At 38.7% G+C, this 23243-nt stretch overlaps 1 protein-coding gene across 2 annotated transcripts; it reads right to left on the bottom strand.

The window, feature by feature from the left end:
• Positions 1-6: 6 nt before the first annotated feature.
• LOC117268468 (myosin heavy chain, fast skeletal muscle-like) lies at positions 7-21301 on the bottom strand. Of its 2 annotated transcripts, XM_033644957.2 has the most exons (40): positions 21210-21301; positions 20893-21104; positions 20444-20587; positions 20216-20372; positions 18695-18722; positions 18475-18586; positions 18289-18381; positions 18057-18120; positions 17876-17974; positions 17691-17794; positions 17470-17608; positions 17272-17390; positions 15816-15965; positions 15562-15732; positions 15169-15478; positions 14946-15034; positions 14605-14692; positions 14400-14517; positions 14189-14312; positions 13912-14048; positions 13576-13831; positions 13240-13482; positions 11864-12040; positions 11643-11788; positions 11462-11552; positions 10990-11379; positions 10242-10368; positions 8241-8359; positions 7955-8151; positions 6688-6871; positions 6437-6602; positions 6234-6358; positions 5838-6146; positions 5207-5410; positions 5000-5125; positions 4749-4919; positions 1984-2088; positions 1755-1850; positions 1318-1452; positions 7-1010 (listed from the first exon to the last, which is right to left on the bottom strand). In XM_033644957.2, the coding sequence occupies exons 2-40, from the start codon at positions 21094-21096 to the stop codon at positions 987-989; spliced, it is 5841 nt and encodes a 1946-aa protein (XP_033500848.2). In that variant the 5' UTR covers positions 21097-21104; positions 21210-21301; the 3' UTR covers positions 7-986. The 2 variants fall into 2 exon arrangements, with proteins under 2 accessions (XP_033500848.2, XP_033500847.2); XM_033644956.2 differs by having other exon boundaries at positions 18289-18586.
• Positions 21302-23243: the final 1942 nt, after the last annotated feature.

Raw genomic sequence — 23243 nt, 5'->3', positions numbered from 1 at the left:
ATCAACTTTAATTTTACACACATTTATTTCTAAAAAAAACCAACAGCAAAGACAAGAACAGAAAATTAACTACACTATGACAGTGAGAGCGCCTAAAGAAATGAGAAAATGAGATGCATGTGAGTCCAACAATAGAGGAAAAGACTGAACAAAGACAAATACGACCAGAATAACTAAATGCTCTTGTCGTGTATATTAAACATAACAGACAGATTATCATGTTAAGAAGTCCCAAATAACCCTCTCGGTTCCCTGTTCAGTATTCTTATGCTTGAATATAGTTTAGTAGTTCAATTAAAAACACTGATTTATATGTATGCACGATATGAGCAGAGTGTAATCTGAAGTAATTAAGGGTTTACAACTAGATCTGAAACGGAACCCTCTTTATAACCGGGCCTCGAGACCAGGTAATAAAGTAGGAGTCATCACCAAATCTTGTCAGTTATTTTATGGTGCTTTGATATTTCATATCCTCAAACAAAGTTCAATTAATAAGGTTACTGCAACAAAGGGAGCTTTTGGTGGCCTTTGAGGCTCCAGGGCCCAGAGGAGGCTGTTAAAACATAATGCATAATTAATATACCACTTGTATACATTCATAATAATAGCCTTTTAAAACCAATTGGATAGTGTTTTCTTTATTTTTCCTTTATGCACCGATTAAATTCCTATTTTGATCATTTATCTCACAGGAGATTTAGTGTAATATCATTATTTGGAGACATTAGTATTGTAGCTACATTTCATGTTGTCTTCTCCATCACTACTGGATTAGTTAAATATATAAATAACTTAGGTGTCTAATGATTGCGTTATTTATTTTACTAAGATTTACTGATAATGTTGTTAATGTTAACACACAATAATATGAATATGATATGATGAACTACTTTATATAATTTGCTTCACTTCACTTCTACACTTCTGTCATGCACATTTCTCAGTCTCAGCTGGTGTTCAGAGAGTTCAAGTCCAACGTTCAGCTACTCGCCCTGTCCTTCTGGTGCCTGTGAACGATGCAAAAGCAGTTTATATTAATACATCATTTTATAATTTCCATCACCTGCTTTGATCATTGAAGCCAAAAAAAATGTATTTATGGGATAAAACTCTGATTATTTACCTTATTTATTTGTCATTAACTACCACTGTGAGTTCCACTCAAACAGACAACAAGGACAAATGTCAAGTTTGTTTATTGTCTTTCATTACACATAGTGGTCATTCCAGCTTCTAAATATCCCACTTCTCCTTCCACAGAAACAGCTAAGTGTTAGTATTTACTGTACATATGAAATAAAAGACACTCAGTACCTTTGTCCCAATTTCTCGGCTCTTTGCTCGCATCTTATTGGCCAGAGATTCAGCCACATCAGCTCTTTCTTCAGCCTCCTCCAGATCATGCTGAGCCTTCCTGAATCTCGCCATTTGCATGTTAGACTGCTCCTCCTGGAAACGCATCATGTTGAATGTATTATTCAGTGGTGGATGAAGTATTCAGATCCTTTACTTCAGTGAAAGTATCTGAAGTAAAAGTACTTATTGTGCAGTAAAATGTTCCCTGTCAGTGTTTTGAGACAAGTATCACCTGCTGCATGAATGTGTATGTTGGATTTTTTATTCAAGTAAGGTAGAAGTACCTCTAACTTGTGCTTTAGTACATTACTTGAGTAAATGTACTTAGTTACATTCCTGCACTGGTATTGATGATGTGACACATGATTAAATAGATTTTAATGTGATGGACTCACAGCTTCCTCAGCGTGGCGTTTGTAGGCCTTCATTTTCATCTGGAGCTTGTCGACCAAATCCTGCAGGCGGATGTTATTTTTCTTGTCTTCCTCAGACTGAAAGACGCAAAGAGAAGCTTCTGGATTCTGTCTATCATGATTGGATTATTTTTACAACAACAATATCGCACTGAAATGCTCAGAGGTTCAATGACTTAATGACAAAGTTAGTGAGTTGTTGTAGCTTTACCTGATAGCTTAGCTCCTTGACTCTCCTCTCATATTTACGGATTCCTTTGACAGCCTCTGAAGAGCGTTTCTGCTCTGCTTCCAGCTCATTTTCCAGCTCACGGACCTGAAGAGCACAGTTTAGGATATTTTCTATGATTTTAAGCATATTAATGTTATAATAAGTCTCTAGGGTTTTTATTAGGATTTTTTGTTGAAGTGGTTAAGTCAGATTTGTCAGCTGACAGATACCTTTTAACTTTCAGTGGTTAGACATGTTGTACTATTGTAGTCTGTGGGTTACATGCACTTCATATCTAAAAAAATATACATATACAAACAGACTAACAGACATACTCGACGCACATGAATAAACAACCCAAAACAAAACAAAACAAAAAAAAACTTGACCAAAGTAAACAGACAGGAAAAATGGCCAAGAATAACAAAGCATGGTGACTCACAGTGGGGACTTGAGCTATTAGATGGTGAATAAAGGTGCCTAACTACTGGGCCCCAAATACTCTCTAATTTATCATACAAACTCAGTTTGTTATATCGAAGTCTCTCATGGTGAGTCCCTGAGACTAGTTCCCTCAGCCATCTAGAGAAACAAGGAGCACTGGTAGCCTTCCATTCCTTAGGAATAGTCCTCTTTATTATTACATGCCAACCATCACAGACTTGTGTGCAGTATGTGGCAGAGCAAGAGAAGCTTCAGAACAACCAAACAGGGCACTTAATGGGTCAAGTTCAGTCTAAATGTTGTAAATATAACAATACCAAGAGAAGATATACTGCCAAAAAGGAACAATCTCAGGAAAAAAACAGAAATCATGACCTAGAGTACCTTTTGCTAAGCTACATCTGTCACAGATAGCAGATACGTAAGAACACATTTTGTCAGTGTTTGGAATAATGTAATCTGTGCATGACTTTGAACTGAATCAACTGCAGTCTAGCATTAATTAAGCTTAGATGGATCCTCTTCATCCCCTCTTTCCACACCTCCTCAGTCAACTCCACACCAACATCTGCCTCCCATGCAGATTTGAAATGGTTTGATGAAACGACAGTCACATTAGAAAACAAGAACACAAATTTAGAGTCAAGACTTTTAGAGCCAGGATGTTTCATCAAAACATAAAAAGAATGTGCCTTTGGTTGGTTTTCAAAGTTTTTAAGATTATTTTTAACAAAGTGTCTGACTTGTTAATAAAAAATGGGTTTGAGGAAAAAAAGGTTCTTTCAGCTCAGTAAAAGATGCAAAATGATTATTTATGTATAAATCTGCAATAGTTGTTAGCCCTTTATTCTTCCACAAGTAAAGGCTTGGCCAGACTGAGATGGGGTAAAATTATGATTAAAACAAAATGGAGAATATGCGGAGGATTCAGGAGCTATGATTGAATTATGCAGGACTAAACTATCTTCCAGCAGATGCACTGGATAATCAATGGTAGAAAACAATCGTGTTGAAAGAGAACTGTATTATCTGTAGAGTCTATGTCACAATTAAGACCATGCCTACATATTCTCAGAATAATTTAGTTGAGCTTGAACTATTCACTCAACCTTTACAGCATAGGTCTACAGAAGAAAGCAAACGTTGAATTGTTGAATCTAATAAGCTGTTGAAATGTTACAAATACTCAATAAACTATCTGGAAATGGACTATCCAAACAAAGTGCTAATGTTCAGGGTAACAGTTTTTGTCTCCAATCTGCTACAACCAACATGTGGCCACAGGAACATATTTTTATCAGTTCTAAGAAGGTTCAAATTTCAACCAACTGTCACCATTTTTGGTACATAACACATATTGATAACACTTCTGCCTAACATACAATGAGCAAATTACCCCACACTAAAACTGTCCAGATATACTACCAGCAACAATAACATTTCGGGGACCAACAATTGAGCCCTGATCGAGCCTAGGAAACAGCTTGTTGTTGCTCTGAAAATAGGCTGGAGGTGTGTGAAGCTTTACGATAATAGAGCCAGGGCAGCATTTTTTAAGCAAGCGACACGTCACTTATCCTGTTTGCTGACGTACGGAGAAGATTAGGAAAAATTCATTGGGTAGAACTGAAACATTGTGATGTTCACTTGTTCACAAGAACAAGAAATGTAAGTGAGAAAATAAGCCACTTATTATTTCTTTCTTCATGAAATGCAATTTTCCGATAATTGGTTACGAAATTCCTGTAGGCATGGCGTTTTGAACTTTGGATGTACTGTCCAACTCACGTGACGTAACACGTTATTATTACATAAGAAACATACTTATTCTAGCCCAAACATTATATTTTTACTAAACCTAACCAAGCAGTTTTGTTGCCGAAACCTAACCATGACCATTACCATGTTTCAATGGGTTTCACCTGTGCAACACATAGATAAGCTAAAGAGTGCCCTTTGCATCGCTATGAGACGCAGAGGGGTGAAACAAAATGTTGGTATTTGACAACCTGGGACTGAGAGGAATTTGGTTGTGCAGCTGCAGTCAAATATAAATTATGCATGCACATATCAACTTTAAACAATGCTGCAAAAAATAGCATTTAAATCCATAAATGTATTTGAATTAAATCAGTTTTAATAACTCAGTTATTAAAACTGAAATGAGACCTTGTAAGTAGTCTGGATATCCCCTGATAAGATCCAGGTTCTCCATCATGTCATCAGACATCATGTCTCATTTTAGTGCAGATTACTAATTCATAAACATTTTCTGTTATTACTAATATTCTATAATATGTCACTAGATACAGTATACATACTCTTGCCTCCAGTTTCTGAAGCTGTTTCTTTCCACCCTTCATAGCCAAGTTTTCTGCCTCGTCTAGTCGGTGCTGCAGGTCTTTCACCGTCACTTCCAGGTTCTTCTTCATCCTCTCCAGGTGCGCGCTGGTGTCCTGTTCCTTCCTCAGCTCTTCAGCCATCATGGCAGCCTAGAGGTAACACAACAGGAGTATTTTAATTCCATGAAGTCTGTGTTAACCAGCATGAAAGCCCTGGAAGAGCACCTTACATCAGTGATGGCCTTCTTAGCCTTCTCCTCAGCATTCCTGGCCTCTTGAACAGCGTCGTCTATCTCACTGTGAAGCTGAGTTACATCCGCCTCAAGCTTCTTTTTGGTGTTTAGTAGACTGGTGTTCTGCCAGAGATGAAAGAGATGTGACTTCTCCAAATCAAAGGAGGTTTTGTTCAATGAGTTTGATACTTGTAAACAACCTACCTGAGAATGCAGAAGGCCTGCGCGCTCGCTGGCATCAACCAGTTCCTGCTCAGACAGTTTGCGGCTCCGCTCTGTTTGTTCCACGACGGCCCGAAGCTCTTCAACCTCGGCCTGCAGCAAGGCCGTCCTACGCTCCATCATGGCAACCTGCTCCTTCATATCATCTTGCCCTCTGACAGAGTCATCCAGGTGGATCTGGGCGTCCTAAAAATGCATTTGTCCATTGCAGTCGTGTAATTTAACAAGTACATTTACTCAAATAGTGTTCTTAAGTACAAATTTGAAATAGTTTTACTTGACTTGAGTATTTTCTCATGGCACTTCATATGTATTACTTCACTAAAATAATTTGACAGCTTTAGTCTTGAGTTATTTTACAAATCAAGTTTTCTGTACAACACATGGAAATGTATAAGTACAGCTGAAACAATTAGTTGATCAGTCTACTGGCAGGGACTTAACTGGCAAGTTTTTTGAACATTGTTTCAGTAATTTTTTCATGCAAAAACATTTCATGGTCATGAGCAATGGTCCAATTTTTGGCTCATAAACTTTTCATTTGCAAGAGGAAGATTAAGTTACCTCCTCTTTTAAAAGCTACATATTCCTGCTTTAACTCTATGCTATGTACCTTGAGTTGCCCTTGAACATTCCTCAGTTGCTTCTGAGCCTCGGCCGCCTGCCTGTTAGCATGACTCAGCTGGATCTCCATCTCATTGAGGTCGCCCTCCATCTTCTTCTTCACCCTCAGGGCGTCATTTCTGCTGCGGACCTCTGCGTCCAGTGTGGCCTGCATGGACTCCATCACTCTCTGGTTGTTTCTCTTCAGCTGGTCGATCTCCTCGTCTTTCTCCGCTACTTTTCTGTCAACTTCAGCCTTTAACTGGTTCAGCTCCATCTGCAGACGCAGGATCTTGGACTCCTCTTGCTCCAGGGAAGCCTTTAAACACATCAGTGGTTAATTACACCAATGCTTTGTGCCATGTTTTCAGTGAGGAAGCATTTGATGGTGTGTTATCAGCCATACCTCAGCTTCTTCAAGGGAGGTTTGCATGTCATATTTTTCTGTCTCCACCTGCTTCTTGAACTTCTCCAGCTCATGAATTGTCTTGCCGGCCTCCACGAGTTGCTCCGTCAAGTCTGAGATCTCCTCTGTGTTTTCAAAATCAATCATTGATTTAAAAATGTTTCACACAAACTTTCATTTTCTCACAATAACATTTCACTCACGTTGCAGGTTTTTATTTTCCCTTTTCATGGTCTCCAGATGATCCAGTGCTTCTTCGTAGGAGTTCTTCAGTTTGAAAAGCTCAGTGCTCAGAGATCGAGACTCTTTCTGAGAGCTTTCCAGCTCTGCCTGAGACTCCTCGTACTTCTGCTTCCACTCAGCTACGACCTGAATTCATTGAAACATTAGCTACTCATAATTAATGATGTGAAATAAAGATCTCATCTACTGTATTTGGTGTAATGCACAATACCTTGTCAAAGCTTCTCTGCTTCTTGTCGAGGGTGGCAGCTAAGCTGTTGGACCTTTCCACATCCACCATGAGATCCTCCATCTCATTCTGAAGTCTCTGTTTAGTTTTCTCCAGCGAGGCACACTTTGAGTTCACTGCTTCAATATGTTCTTCAGCCTCTTGGAGGCGCTGGGCGAGCTTTTTCCTGTCAGGAATGAACTTTGTAAGGGACTTAAGATAAAGTCAGTGTTGGAATACAACCAGTATGACGGATATCAGTGTTTTTGACAGGTAATGCTGTATTTTACAGGTCTGTAAATTCCGAATAATTTCCTTGGAAGTTTAATGGAAATAAAAATATAATATCTTACTTGAAAAATAAAGAAAAATGTTATTTTATTACAAAAGTCACTGTTCAAATATTATTGAAGATATTATCCCTCATGCAGTATATACTGGACTGAATGATTGCCTGTAGGAACATTTTGTATTGTTGAATGTTGAGCTGTGAAGACTCCGTAGTTTGCGCAAGCAACTAACTGGAATAAATCAATATGTACTGTGCCAAATAAACACCAACCTTATTTTCATTATTATCTGTGTAAACAACACACAGCTTTCTTTATAAGGAACTTTCTCTGAAAGTAAAGCTTTATTTTATGTGTCTGTTATTTCCTAATGATTTTCTTGTTTGCTGGAAATAACAATATTATATAACACTTAAAAAATAGAGAGAAATACAGTTTTATTGTTGCAGCTATTTTAGCCAGAATTTAATTTGTTGTGTTGAGTTTAAAACCAGTTTCCGGAAATTAATTCCAGAAAAAAAAAAAAAATCAATTTTAAATATTTAGTCATTGTTCAATTATAACTGGAAACATTGTCCTTCATAGCGTACATGCTTGCCTACAGAAACATTTAATATTTTAGTTTGCTCAGCTGTGCTAGCAATTAATTGGAATTATTAACTGGTAGTCATCCAAATAAACACTGTCTTTATTTTCATTATTAGTAAAAAATTACAGCATCCTTTCCAATAAACCTCCTCAAACATTGTTGAATTTTATTGGATGATTATTAGATTATTCTACTTATAAACCCACAAAATGAAGTGTGTATTGAAATCAGAATCAATAGAAAAAAAAACTATCTTTAATGTTAATCAAAATAAATTAAATATAATGTGCACTCTTTTACTCTTCATCACATAAGGAACTGTTTGCTATCTAATATTTACTTTTAGCCAGCATTAGCCTGATGTATTGATTTAATCTCAGTGTATAATTACTTTGCTTCCTCCAGCTCCTCGGTGCGTTGGATGGCATCAGTCTCATATTTGTTCCTCCACAGAGCCACCTCAGTGTTTGCTTTGGACAAACTGCGCTGCAGCTCAGCTTTGGCCTCCTGCTCCTCCTCATACTGCTCTCGCAGGAGGTCACAGTCATGACGGGCCGACTGTAAACTGTGAGCCAGGGCGTTTTTTGCCTATCGAGGAAGACATCAATGAGGAACGTCATGAGCCAAGACAAGTGACGCAGAAGAAGAAGTGCCAGTGTTTGCAAACCTCTGATTACCTTTGTTTCCTCCTCGATCAGTCTTTTCAGCTCATCAATCTGTGTGGTGAATCCCTGTTTTCCTCTCGTCAGCTGGGAGATGAGACTCTCTCTCTCTTCCATTTGACGCGAGCATTCAGCTAAAATGAGCCACATAAGAAATTAAACTCAGTGGTGGGATGCAACTAATTATATATATTCAAGTACCTTTACTTTTTACATGTACTTGAACTTCACTTGAGTATTCTTATTTCATGCTGTTTCTACTACATTTTAGTGGGGAATATTGTACTTTTTACTTCTCTGTATTTGTCTGACAGCTTACAAGTTAAAATGTTTGCATGCAAAACATATAAAGAGTTATCAGAAGTATAATGTTTTGTTATAAAGTAAAGCGATTTCTCACTATTTTCAGGATGTTTACAAACCAATCAATCGATTAATGGAGAAAATAATCAGCGGATGAATTCAAAATGAAAATAATCATTTGTTAATAATTCAACACCAGCTAAAACAGTAAAATCCTGCTTTTACATTAATGCACAAGTAATAATAATAATCTAATAATATATAATAAAAGAACAGCAACAAGGGACATTTTTCTCTTTTAGTGCTTTAAAGGGCCAGTGTGTAAAATGGGTTGAAAACCGTTGAAAACAGTGACATCAGTGGTCAAATTCTAGATTGCAGGGCTCACTCGCTCACCCCTCCTGTCGGGTAAATGACGGTGGCCTCGTAGGGACAAAAAGCCTTGCGCAGTTTTTCAGGAGTAGTTCTATCTAGCGATGAGGTGAATGTTTATTTAGAAATCTAAACCATGTTACGATATTGTAATGAATCCCTCACGAGCAGGAGACCAGAGGAGCGTTTGGGAAAAAGGCCAGTTTATTTGAGCACTCCAAAAACTCCAGTAACACTCCAGGGGGTAAAAGACTCCGTCCCAAACTCTGACTCTTCTGGCGTAACAGACACACTCCATAACTTTACACACATACTCGTTTACAATACTGAGTGGGGACCCCCCTCCCCTCTCTGCTCCACCAATCTCCAGCCCGCACACTGACTGACAGCGTAACCTGTAAACAAAACTCAGCTGTTTATTTAGCCTAGCAATATCTCCGGACTATAGCAGCTGCAATGGACGACTTTGAACGCGATTTTGAAGAGTTTCTTGTAGCGGACACAGACCCAGAGCCATACCTGTTTGAGCCGGAGCATACAGATGAGGAACTTAGATGCTGAGCGGGCGAGAAGAGAGGCTGAATCCTCCGCTCCCATTTTGCTGCACAGAATGGGATTCGGTGCTCCCATCGTTGGGGAGATAGATCATCAGGAGGAAAAGCGCCGCAGAGAGTGCATCACAAGGAGTTAAGCTGCATCTTCTTTTCCTCGCAGATGACGGTTCGGGTTCATTCTCTCCTGTTGCGTGGTAAGTGTGGTCCATTCGCAAACTTTATAACTAAAAAAACTTTTCACTACTCTCTATCGACGAACTACTAACACTCTCTGCTGTTTCCTCCTCCTTCTTCCTTCCTTCTGCTGTCTTTGTTGGTTTATTTATACACGCGAAACGCGTTCTCTGGCTGGCTGGATTGTCCGCTCGGTCTACCATACATACATGGCGGCGCAAGATGGCGACCTCTCTAAAGCAAGGCCCTTGACACATATATATATATATATATATATATATATATATAAAAGCATAATTATAAGGCTACCAAAACCAAACGAATTTTATTTTATAGCGATTATAAACTTGTATAAACATATTAATGGGTAGAATATTCAGATTCAGATTCAGATTGACAATAAACCATGCCAAATATTACACACTGGCCCTTTAAGTATAGTTTTCTGAAAATTCATAATATTACTTGAGAAATATTTTCAATGCAGGACTTGTATCAGATTACTTTTACAGTGTGGTATTCATTTGCTTTCCTAGAGGACCTAAGTACTTTCTCCACCACTGAATAAACTCTGTATTTTTATGAGTGTCAACAAGAGGAAGAAAAGACTTACTATTTTCAGCTTGAAACCGAGCCCTCTGATTGGTGAGATCACAAATTTGCCGCATGTTTTCATCATTCTTGGTCTTTAGCTCCAGAAGCTGATCTTCAAGTGAGCGACACGTCTTCTCCAGGTTGACCTAAAGGAGTGTAAAAATAGTATTTCCATTTTAGGCAACTTTATAGTTTTACTCTGAGACATTTGTCTGACAGCTTTAGTTACTTTTCAGATTACAGATTTTTTATCCCCATCCTGTCCAGTGAAAACAATCTATGTCTAGATGAGTAGATTTTGAATGTTTGTGAAAAACTGAAGGATGATGTGTTTTTATGTGTTGAGAAAATTCACCTACTTCTTAAGCTAAATAAACTCTTTAAAAACCCTCTCGGATCAGCTAGAGAAAGGTTGACTTTTTAGAGATACATGGTTCTCAGAGGACAGTGAAGCTACAAGCATGATGATATTATAAAATATGATGGATTGCTGTAGATTAAACTACCCAACAGTATATAAAGGAGTTGAAAGTAACACACACAGTCACAGCAGGAAAATGCTTCATTATCCAAATACATCATATACTGTATAATAGTAAAACACTGACAGGGAACATTTTACTGCACAATGTGACTCAACTTCAGTCTGAATGCAGGACTTTTGGTTGTTTTGGAGTATTTTCACAGTGTGGTGTTAGTACTTTTACTTTAAGGATCTGAATTCATGTTTCATGCTAATGCCATATTCCAGATTCATAAAATCTCACCTTGGTTTTTGCAACTGTCTCCATATTAACAGACAAATCATCGATCTCCATTCTCATCTCACTCTTTTCCTTTTCCAGTTTCTGTTTGATTCTCTGGAGGTTATCGATCTGCTCTCCCAGCTCAGCCATGCTGTCCGCCTGCTTCTTGCGCAGTGCGGCAGTTGTGGCCTCGTGGTGCAACGTGGACTCCTCCAGGTCACGCCGCAGTTTGAGGAACTCGGCTTCCCGCTTCTTGTTCATCTCGATCTGAGCGGCCGTGGCTCCTCCAGACTCCTCCAGCCTCTCGCTGATTTCCTCGATCTCCCTGGTGAGGTCGGACCTCTGCTTCTCGATCTTTGCCCTGACGGCTCGTTCAGACTCAACTTCTTCCTCTAGTTCTTCAATACGAGCCTTAAAACAAAAAGTGCAGTATGCATATATGAGGGGTGTTATCAGTGTGATTAATGCATGACTTTAATCTGAGTTTTATTACGTGGAGCTCCTTTATCTTCTTCTGAAACTGGTTGTTAATCGTTTGCTCGTCTGAAATCTTGCTGAGCAGCTGGTTGTTTTCAAATTCTTTTCTGCAAGGACAAGAAGACACAAGATGTCAGTTTAAACCCAAGATTTATTATCCTCATACATGCTGTACGTCATCAGTGCTGTGAACTTACTTCTTAATCTTCTCCTCAGATTGTTGTTTGTCATTTTCCAGGTCCATCAGGGATTCTTGCGTGAGTTTCAGATCCCCCTCGAGCTTCCTCTTGGCTCTTTCCTGGTCCATGCGGATCTTCTTTTCCTGCTCCAGCGAACCCTCAAGCTTGGAAGCAAATTGTAGAGAGTTAATTAAGATGTCAAGTGACACCGAAATATATTCTTGCTTGCAGCAACTCACATCATCCACTTGCTGTTCAAGCTTCGCCTTGGCTTTGGCCAGAGAGTTGACTTTGTCTTCCTCGGCTTGGAGATCATCCAGTGCCTGTTGATGAGCCTCCTGAAGGGCTCGCTTCTCTTTGGTCAGTTTGCCAATGTTTTCATCCTGAGCAGCCAGCTCCTCCATCAGGTTTTTCACCTGCAAAAAATAGTATTCATTATTACACAAATGTAATAGAATAACAAGTAATAAATGATTAATAAAAAAAAAAACTAAAAGTGCAAAATATGTATAAAAATCATGACAATATATTTTAAGTAATCCATGCTTGCTCTAATCTTGCAACCAATTATTGGAAAAATATAAATTGTATTTTCTTTGAGATTTAGGGCTGGGTGATATATGAAGAAAACCAAATACAATAGTTTTGAGAAAATACCTTGATGTCGATATTCCGAGAATATTGTAGGGTTGACTATCGGTGCTTTCACAAAATATTCTCACAGTGATATTTTTGATAAATAATCAGTAATGTGGATATAATGACTTAGAGGGTAAAGGTAAATAATAGAACAGCTAGAACAGTCTGGTAAGTTCAGAAAATTACATTACTGTAATCCAGCCTTTAAAACTAGGGAATTGGCAACACTTGACAACAACAATTGACGATATCTCTCTATCACAATATCAATATAATATCAATATATTGCCTAGTCCTACTGTCCATACATGGATTTTACCAAATTCAGTAAAGTCTGGATGAAAATTACAGGTGTAGTGTTAAAAAATATATTTGAAATAAATATTTAAATATTAAAAATATTAAATTGAGAAAAAGACAGAAATGGACCTGGTTTATGGATTATAAGCAAAAATGCAAACTGCTTTATAAATGGTGCTTTGGTGGTATTTTAAGGTGGCTGTATCTGTTGTTTGTAACTGTGACCAAATTCAATTGAAAAGTTACATTTTGTTTTTCTGTTGTTGGAGAAAATCAAGCCCAGTGAGATCAAATAAGGCTTGGTACAAGGAGTAATTAAGAATTAAGAATTTTTGCAATTTATGTAATTTATGTAAAATTGGAAAAAGAAAAAATGTATTTAATCCAGGATCATCCAGACATTGAATGTACTAGTTACATGAAGGTTTAATGAAAATGTTGAAAAATCTGTCAAAAAAGGGGGCATGGTTTAGAAGTTAAAGCAAAAATGCAGAGAGCTTTATAAATGGCCACATGGTGGCTGTGTCTGCATCAAAAACTCATGTGTTGTTAGTTGGCCAATGACCAAATATACCACAACCAAAATCCATTGAAATGTTGTTTTTCAGAAACCCTGCTCCATTCAGTAGGAGCTACATGGAGGTACCAACCACACAGACTGGGCAAAATCACAAACCTTGTTTTCTGTGGCATGTTTCTCCTTCTCTACTTTAGCCAGAGTGATCTCCAGGTCATCAATGTCCTTTTTGAGCTCAGAGCATTCGTCTTCAAGTTTCCGCTTCTTGGCGGTCAACTCAGCGTTCATTTCCTCCTCATCCTCCAGTCTCTCGGTCACCTCTTTGAGTTTGGCCTCCAGCTGGATTTTGCTCTTGATCAAGCCTTCGCATCTCTCCTCTGCATCGCAAAGATTTTCTGAGTCCTAAGAAAAAAACCCAGAGAGAACAACACTGATGTGCATGTCCTTTGGATGATTCAACTGAGATCAGTGGATTTCATTTGTAGTGACACTCACAGATTGCACTTGCAAAAGGAGGTTATTTTTCTCCTGTAAAAGAGAAACCATTTTCTCCTCAAGATCCTTCCTCTTCGACTCTGACTTAGCCAGATCCTCCTTACATTTGATGAAGTCCTCTTTCATGGTTGCCATTTCCTTTTCAGTCTCTGCACTCTTCAGAAGTGGCTTTATTTTAAAGAACAGCTTCATCCACGGCCAGTGCTTCACATTCATGAACAAGCGCAGGTTATATTGCAGAATCCAGACACAGTCTCTGTAAGATACACAGCAGCAGTGTTAAGTGGCATTGGTTTGGTTTCTATCATTGTAAAGTAACATGGGTGGTGACCTTACTTTTGAGCAATTAATTTGGAGAATTCTTTCCTCATGAGATAACCACGACACAGGGCTTGAGTCTGCGTCACTAGAGAAACTAGTTTTTCATCTCGCAGCTCCTCTAGAGTGCCAAGTAAGCCAGCTTTGAAGAAGACCTGCAACATTATTGTGTAGAATTGCTGCATCCAGTCCAAAAAAAAAAATCAATCAATGTGTTGCTTTTAAGGCCAAAATCTATACACAGTGTTTCCAAAAGCCTTTAAAAGGTAACCCTATTAGGCTTTTAGACACATACCTTTGTAGCCCCAAATCTGTACTGAGTGTGGTCAACATCGATTGAACCAAGAAGCTTCTCTGCAGCTTTCTTTCCATCAATGAACTGTCCTTCAGGGATGGCACTGGCATTAAGGATTTTGTACCTGTTCAAATGTGGATATTGAAAGATTATCACAAACTGGAATCATTTAGATGAAAGCACAAGTAGTAGTTATCGGGAGCTCCCTGACCTCTGCTTGAAGTCAGCATAAATAATCCTGCTGGGGAATCCCTTCCTGCAGATCCTGATACCCTCCAGCACACCGTTACAGCGCAGCTGGTGGATAACCAAGTGATTGTCCATGATACCTACAGTGAAATAAACATGAGCTGACTGGCAACAGATGGAAGCAGCATATTTATACAAGACATACAGTGTTTGTCAAATCTTTGTACCTGGAGTTTTTATCTCATTTGGAATCAGGCAACGCACAAAATGAGGATGGGTGCTCCTCAAATTTGTCATTAGTTTTCCAAGATTTTCCTGCAGGGGATCAAATGTTATTACATCTTTTTAAAAGGTCAAACACTGACAATAAAAAAAGTTTTGCTTCTTGCCCTGATTTGGCATTGGATCAAATCCGCCCTCTGTAAAGTTCAACAATGCAACCAACCATTACTGTTGACGGATGGAGCTTATTGGAAGCAGAGCTGAAATGTGTGGAAGCACCTTTTTAAGGGATCAATTCAGGACAAAAAATTAATCATACCTAAACAGATTATTAAGACTTTTGTACCCTGAAAACTGCAGACACTGTCTGAAATGAGCCGCCTTTCTTCTTAGCTCCTTTCTTTGCACCTTTGCCACCAGCATCTCCAGCCGATTCTAGAAAGCAGACACTGAATTAATTATCTGCCATTTTCTAAGGTATGATGCTTGGTAGGTGTTCTCCATATTCATAGACATCAGTAAAACTCTGTCTTTGGAAATTATTTTTGAAAAGCTTTAAAAACAAGTACCTGCTTCAGCACCAGAAAATGAAGCATACAAGAAGGACAGCAATTTCATTGATGACTTCTGGTAAAGCTGCACCACAGACTCATTCAGAGGGTCTTTGTTCTTCTCCAGCCAGCCAGAGATGTTGTAGTCCACAGTGCCGGCATAGTGCACCAGAGTAAAGTGAGCCTCAGGCTTGCCTTTGACAACCTTTGGCTTTTGGAAAGCATTGTTTTTTCCAAGATGCTGGTCGTAAAGTTTGTTCTTAAAAGAAGTGTCTGATGCCTTGGGGAACATACACTCCTCTTCAAGGATGGAGAAGATGCCCATTGGCTGTTGAATGTATCGGATATACATTATATATAGTGCCTTAAATTAGGTAAAACACTTCCCGATGTGCAGCAAGTTAATCCTACCTTTTCAATGAGCTCAATGCAGGCTGCCAAGTCCATACCAAAGTCAATGAACTCCCAGTCAATCCCTTCTTTCTTGTACTCCTCTTGTTCCAACACAAACATGTGGTGGTTGAAAAACTGTTGCAGCTTCTCGTTGGTGAAATTAATGCAGAGTTGCTCCATGCTGTTGTACTGTGAGAAGCATTAACTTGTGACATATCAACACAAAACTGAGAATCATCACCACTGACTGACCAAAATGTTCCCAGACTCACGTCAAATATTTCAAATCCAGCGATGTCCAACACCCCAATGAAGAACTGTCTTGGTTGCTTGGTGTCCAGCATCTCATTGATTCGAATAACCATCCATAAGAACATCTTCTCATAGACAGACTTGGCCAGAGCACCAACTGAATTGGTGACCTGATTAGGAGATTTTGAGGATGCACGAATCAATAACACAAAATATGGAATTTTATGCAAACAGGGTAAATAAACTTGCCCAAAGTGCACATAGATTGGGGTAGGGTGGAGTTAGAAGTGGGGGTTATTTGTTACATTTTGCCCTGACTAAACCATAATGACTGACATAGCCATCCCACCAACTTCAGATTCAGTCGATATTGACTATGGAAAGCTATTGCCTGAAGCTTAAGAGTTTAGGACTTGGTATTTCTGTAAGTGGACTTACAATAACCTGAACAGCATTGTCAATCTCATCCATGCTTGTCGACATTTTTTAGGCATTTTCTGTTGCTATTTTTCACATATGTAGCTAGCAAGCTATGTAGGAAGATGACAACAATATTCTTAGTCCCATTAAAGCTTAAGGGTTACTTTCATAACTTAAAACCCCCTTTTTTTTCTTTTTTTTGTAGCTGATGTGGCTAGGTGGTTTGCAAGCAATGCAGGAAGCTGTCGTTGCCATTATCAGTCCCATCTAGGACACATGGAAACCATCCCAATACACAACACCCAACCTACAGTTTATGACATGCTGAGCAAATAGGTGCTACGAGCCATGATTCAGAGGTCTGAAACCAGGCTACTTGTTATGGAAGGAAGTGCACTGGGCTTTGAAGCCAATTTTCGTAGTGGTCAAACATGGAATTACAACTTCCAAATCCATCAGGTGATGCCATTGGGCCAAAAAAAGACTTTTTCCAATAGACTTACATTGTGAAAGAGATGTCTGTAAATCGGTAAATATATTTTCTTGAGTGCAACGACCCTGCAAAATGACTGAATTTACAGAATTTGATCCATTCAGTCCAACAACATTTGGAAAGTCTAGAAGAGCTGCACGGACAAATTAATTTATTCACATTAAAGTTAGCGAAGTGATGTAGTCAACTGGTGAGCTGGTGGAAGTCTCTAGTGTGCTTGCTCTATAGGCCCAATAATGCGCAGGCAATGTTGATCATCTGGGTCATTTTCTAGCAGCAGTTGAATGTTTTTGGCTTCATGCACCACTGACCAACTTTCATATCATGAACAGGGTCCCACTTCCGTTGCTGTATCCAGTTCTCTTTATACATGCAACTGATTAGATGTTTCTATTTGTAACTGGCTGTAACAAGGTGTCCAGATGTTAAAAGTCACAGTCAGTTCAGGCAGAATATGCAACTCAGCTATAACATTGCCTCCACCTCATGCATTATTTTGTTATATTAGTAGCTACACCTTACTGTACATTATCGCTTGTAAAATGTTGGTATTGTCAAAGTACCTGGGGGACTGTCTGCCCCTTGGTGACATATTCATTCCCCACTTTCACTCTGGGGTAGCAGAGGCCTTTCAACAAGTCAGCAGAGTTTAGACCCATGAGGAAAGCCACTTTGTCTGCCACTGAGAGACAAAAATACATTACTGCTAATATCAGCATGTCTTCGTTGATATATAAAAAGACTAAAGTGAGAAGTCTCACCCTCTGTGCCATCGGGTTCCGCCTGCTCCTCCCGCTGCTTCTGCTTGAATTTCATGTTTCCATAATGCATCACAGCGCCTGTCAGCTTGTAGATGGACATTTTCTCATCGGTGGTAAAGCCCAATACATCAGTGGCTGTCTGTTACATTAAATCCAGTGTTAGTAGTAGCAGCCAAAAATATTTGTATGCTATTGAAGGGGAGATACAAGAAACAGCTCACATCTGTAGCAACCAGCTCTTCTTTGTCGTCGATGCTGGCCACAGTGATCTGCCCCTGACTAATCATGGGGTAGTCATATGGGTTTGTTGTTATGAGAAGCATTTCTGAAGAGACAAACAAAAACAATTACTCATTTTCTGAATTCAAAATATTTTTACCTACAAGATATAAAGTCCTCACCACACCTATAAGCTCTGGTTTGTGGCCAGTCAGTATCTGGTAGAAGATGTGGTAGCTCCTCTCTTCAGACAACTGGAATGACACTCTTGACTTTTCCAGCAAATCTATATTCAGTTATAAAATGATGATTGTTAATTAGTAAATATACATGTAACAAACAATATTAATGTGGAAAAACAAACTCACAGGTTTCAATATCCGCAGAAGCCAGTTTTCCTGTGGTTCCAAAGTGAATCCTGATGAATTTACCCTGTGAAATATAAAATCCTCTGTGAAATTGGGTAAATTGCACGAGACAGTATCTAAGTTTGAAATAAATATTTCTGAAGTATTTTAAGAAGACGACAAGGTTGCAGTTCTTTGACCACTGGACAAACGGTCTCTTTTAAAAGATCCGATTTTGGGAGCTCAAACTTACAAATCGTGAGGAGTTGTCATTCCTCACAGTCTTGGCATTCCCGAATGCCTCCAGCAAAGGGTTCGCTGAAATGATTTGATCTTCCAGTGTCCCCTGGAAAACACAACCAGAATCAATTTCAGATACAATCCCATTGTATCTTTGTGTTGTTGTTTTTTTCAGGCTCATATCTTGTTGGGGGATTACCTGTATTTTACCAGAGGAGTGCTCTTTCTTGTCGCCACCAGCCACTGCGATTGTCGCAAAGTACTGGATGACGCGCTTGGTGTTGACAGTCTTCCCTGCACCGGATTCTCCACTGTAAAGACAGAATCAAAGAAGAGACCTGAAGAAAACAAATTACACTGTACATTTGTTACTGACTGGATTATACAACACATTTTTACTAGAACGCAACATAACTCACGTGATCAGCACAGACTGGTTCTCACGATCTGTTGGTAATAAAAAAAACCCTTCAGAGGCAGTTTTGTCTCAATGAAGTGATGCAAGTGTGAAGTGATAAAGTGGCTGAAAGGCCTTGGTATTATGATTGGGATCCTACATAACCACCAAATTTCCAAAGTTGCAGCAATTATTTTACTTTAGAGATTTTTGTTTTTGCCTTTGGTATTCATGATGGTTTGAAGTGGCCGAGGCTCAGCTGGGAGCAATGGAATGTCACTTACTTTAGTGCACCAGTCAGGATTTAGCAATATTTACATTTGAGCTTGAGACCACTGTCGATGAAATCTGACCAAACCACACCCACACAGTCCAAATGAAGAAGATGAGTACAGTTTTTGAGTGTTAAACTTTTAATTAATCATTTCATTTTCACTGTGGAACTTTAATTGTTCCTTATTTAGCCGTAACTATTCAAGTTTTAAAAACAACTTTAATTTGGTATTATGTTACTGTTGTGAAATGGCAGCAACTATGACCACAGGTGGCAGTTACAGGATAATGGTACATTGAATTTTTCTTATTTTTGTGTTTGTTATTATTGTTAATAATAATTATATTGTTGTCATTGTTAATAATTATAATGTTAATGAGGTTTGTTATTGTTTGTCTATTTTAGTAGCACAACTAAATTCAACCAGTCCCTTTGAATTCTGCAAAACCTTGCAATTCTGTCCAATTACCGCAACTTTTCCACAAATATGACCAATCATTGTAGTTTCCTGCAAGTCACCAAACTCACGTTCTTGTTTCTTGCTGTAAAGATGCAGACATGTGTGATACGAACATCTCATATTTACCAACAAAAATCACTGCTAAAGACCATTCAAGGCAATTCCCTGATGTTCTGCATGAAAGTGGGGGTAAACTGTTATGCAACGGGTGCAAGGTTGTCAGGTAGCACAAACGATTGACAAACACTTTTCTATGTCAAAACACACCCGAAGAGTGACTGACACACGTTGACAACAGACGAGACAAATCACCATGTCAGAGGCTGATGAATTTAGATCTATTGCACGTGTTGAGAGCATCAAGGTCGGTTAGATTAAATATGCATGGTTAATGGTAACGTTAGTGTAACATAAATCACTTCTTTCAAAAGTATCGTCTTGTTTTAAACTTAAGTTTCACCAACAATGCGTTTGTAAGTTCAATGGTTAAGAATGAAGTTAGCAAAAAATTTGGATACTTCTATGTCAAAATATTGGCATTTGGTATTTGCCCTAGAAATATATGCTTTTTTAAATCCCACAAAAATGCACACTTAAGCATAATTAAATAAATATAGATTTTTTTGCAATAAAACCAACAATTCTCTGACAGTTCAACAAATCGTTTCAACACAGTTGTGAGAGACTGACATCATATCTTCGGTACTGATACATCTGGCCAATTTGATATTGAGGGTCAACATCTGCTCTTGTTCAGTTACAGGTCTCAAGGTTTTGACATTCTCAAATAACTCCTCACTCTTCCTTACCTGTAAGCATATTTTGATATGCATTATCAGAAACGGAGAAAATGTGAGGTGGGGCCTCCATGCGCTTCTTCCCTCTGTAGGCCGCCACCACAATTGGGTCGTACACAGGCAGCCACTTGTAAGGGTTTACAGTGACACAGAAGAGCCCAGAGTAGGTCTGTGGATGAGCATATACCACATGTTAGGTGGGTGAGTGAGAATCAGACAAAGAGATGACTAATAACTTACATAAATCATCCACGCTGCGTAACGATCTTTGAGGTTAAACAGCACAGAGGGCTCATTGAGGTGGGTCATCATGGCCATGTCCTCAATCTTATCGTACTTTGGGGGATTCATGGGATGGCAGTCTTCCTCCTTGACTGTAACAATCTGGAGAATAAAGTGAAAAGAGGAGAAAAGGTGAAATGATACTGACTGGAGAAAACAATGTATTTCCAGTAAAATGTGGGTTTGTTTATACAATTAAAGCACCAAACCAGCTGAGGCTTAATGTCCCCTACTGTTATTTTTATGTTACAGTCCAAATTACATATTCTTTGCATTACACTAATCGGTTTAAAGCATGCTATAGTGTTTTTCCCAGGCAGCCACTGCTTCCAGTCCATTTCTTTACGATATAATTTTATTATTTTGATTATTTTTGAGCAGTAATTCAGCTGTTTAGACACATCTACCTCATCAGCTTCAGTCTTCACAGTGACTTGGCCACCGTCTTTGTTCTGGATTAGACCTTTGACGTACAGCTCCTTGGCATTAGGCACAAAGCAGGCTGTTCTGGCATCAAATGGTCGGTTCTGAGCCTCAACTCTCTCTTTCTCAGGTTTGCGGAGAAAGATGGCCGCTGGCCCATACTGGGCCATCTCGGCATCGGAACTCATGTTGGTATCTGAAGGTAAAAAAAAGCAAGAAAAAGAGACACACTGAAGTGAAAACAACTAAACATTTCAAAAGATTTCTGATCAAATGATTTATACTTTTGTATGTGACTTACCAGCTTTACACACTCCAGCAGAACTGAATCAGAGCCACCAATGTTGACAGATGCCAGAGGGGGAAAATGATGGATCTTATCAACTGTCAGTAAATGGCAGGACCCTAAGTGAACACCAGCAGGAGGCTGAGGCGCCTTTTATCAAGACGAATGTGCTGCTCAAACCGGACGCTCCAAACTTGGCAATGTCATTCCATTCAAATGTCAATCAAGTCACATTATCGATCTCTGCTCTACACTTAAAAATGGCACAGGATCTTGTAGTGGTAATAGGAATGTGTCAGCAGCGACAGGTGATGATCCTCAAGCACTATTTTTACATGCCTTCCATGCTGTCAAGAACTGTCATTAACTACTTAACTTTAATGTTGTGTTTGCTGCTCAGAAGGACTACATCTCATGTTGAATGCATAATGAGCTGCTTAATCACTGTGTTTAGTGCGATGATGTTAATTTAGAGACAGAAATGTGTCATTGTATGTTTTTATGGGTGTGAAACATTTGTAACTCAGTGTCTCCATTATGCATCATGACCTTCATGTTTATCCTGGACTCAAGGACCACCTGCTCATTCACCTCCAGAACACCTTGCTTGGATTAACTGGATTAAACTCCAGACAGATGTCAGTACAATGTCGACATTACTTTCTTGGAATGTGTCATGAGAAAATTTACTTTCTGTCCAATGCATATATCAGATTGTTTCTCATTGGGCAATTAAACTGAAACTGTCTTCAGGTTGTTATTCTGCAATGCATGCATATTCTGAATATGTGTCCTTCCTATAACTGTCTAATGATAAATAATTTAATTCCTAGGATCTCAAGGTTAAGTACTACAGCTTTCCCTTACACAACTCGTAATTCTTAATCTGAAAGGGAGCTTGACTTTCTACAGGTGGACACACAGGTGCACATCGCAAACGGTATCTACACCTGGATCCAGCCAGTTCATAGATTACATTACAGAAACAAGCAATAAGGCCAAGGATTGCTCCAAAACTGTTTTAAAGTGTCCCATTTATTCAATTTTTCAAACCCTTTAGTCTTATAATCTTTTCCATAAGTTTACCCACCTTTAGGCTTAAATGGTGGCTGGTAAAAGCTGTCAGTTTTGTCTTACAAAAAGCACAGTTGCTGCGATTAACTTAATTCTAATAGCATCACACACATTATCCATAGAAACTTATCAAATGAATTCTGCAGCTTAATTCACCCCTATTTATTGTGTTAATGCACTAATAGTAATAGTAATTTGCTTCTACCATCATAGAAATATGGCAATTAAATAAAAGAAATAGTGGAGCGTCATCAGCAAAAAAATTACATACAAAAATATTATTAATATGGCTTTGTTGGAACTAGTACAGAGAGAACAGAAATGGCTCAAAAATTGAACCCTGTGGCACACCACCAATTAAAAAAATCAGATGAATAAACAATCATCTACAGAGACAATAATTTTAGATAAATAATATTTTTTATGTTTTTGGACAAGAACTAAATCCTGGTGGAATATAGGCTACATATTTTACTACAATGCTACTTTACTCTGCTGTGTTTGAATTTAAATGGTGGGCCTAATTGTTGATAATGAAACAATAACTCATATGTCTGCAACGTATCTCATGCCACATGTTCCATGCCAAGGTTAGTAATAGTCAGCCACCTTGAGGGAAGTTGTCTGGTTTGTCTGCTTTGTTTACAAGTTAACACGTAACGGTGTCGGGTGTTGCATAAATACATGGCAACAGCTTTGTTACTACATTTAGAATAATCATGGAAGAGCATCTGTAACTTGAGCTCTCATCAGCTTAGGGGGAGTAGTGCACGGGAGCAAGTGTGAACAGCAGGTTGTCATCTTGAAAATACATTAAATCATCTCTTAATATCCAGCAGTAAAGCAGAGGACATGTTGGCTCTATAAAAGAAGAAATCACACCTAGGCCTATAGGAGAGTAAATGACATCATATGAGCCTATTGTGTTTTTTACCGACTGGTTAAAATCAAGTCAGTTTTTTTGTCTGATATGAT

This window comes from Epinephelus lanceolatus, chromosome 18 (assembly GCF_041903045.1).
Source record: "Epinephelus lanceolatus isolate andai-2023 chromosome 18, ASM4190304v1, whole genome shotgun sequence".
NCBI classification, from domain to species: domain Eukaryota; kingdom Metazoa; phylum Chordata; class Actinopteri; order Perciformes; family Serranidae; genus Epinephelus; species Epinephelus lanceolatus.
Note: the sequence above shows the minus strand (reverse complement) of the source record. Positions and strands in the feature narration are given on the sequence as shown.

Coding starts and splice junctions, on each gene's coding strand:
- LOC117268468 (XM_033644956.2), bottom strand. CDS start 21,096: ATGAGTTCCGATGCCGAGATGGCCCAGTATGGGCCAGCGGCCATCTTT. Junction 10,369..10,989: donor AGACAGTTGCAAAAACCAAG/GTGAGATTTTAT, acceptor ACACTCCTTTAG/GTCAACCTGGAGAAGACGTG. Junction 6,872..7,954: donor GAGGAGCTGGAGGAAGCAAA/GTAATTATACAC, acceptor CATTCCTGACAG/GAAAAAGCTCGCCCAGCGCC.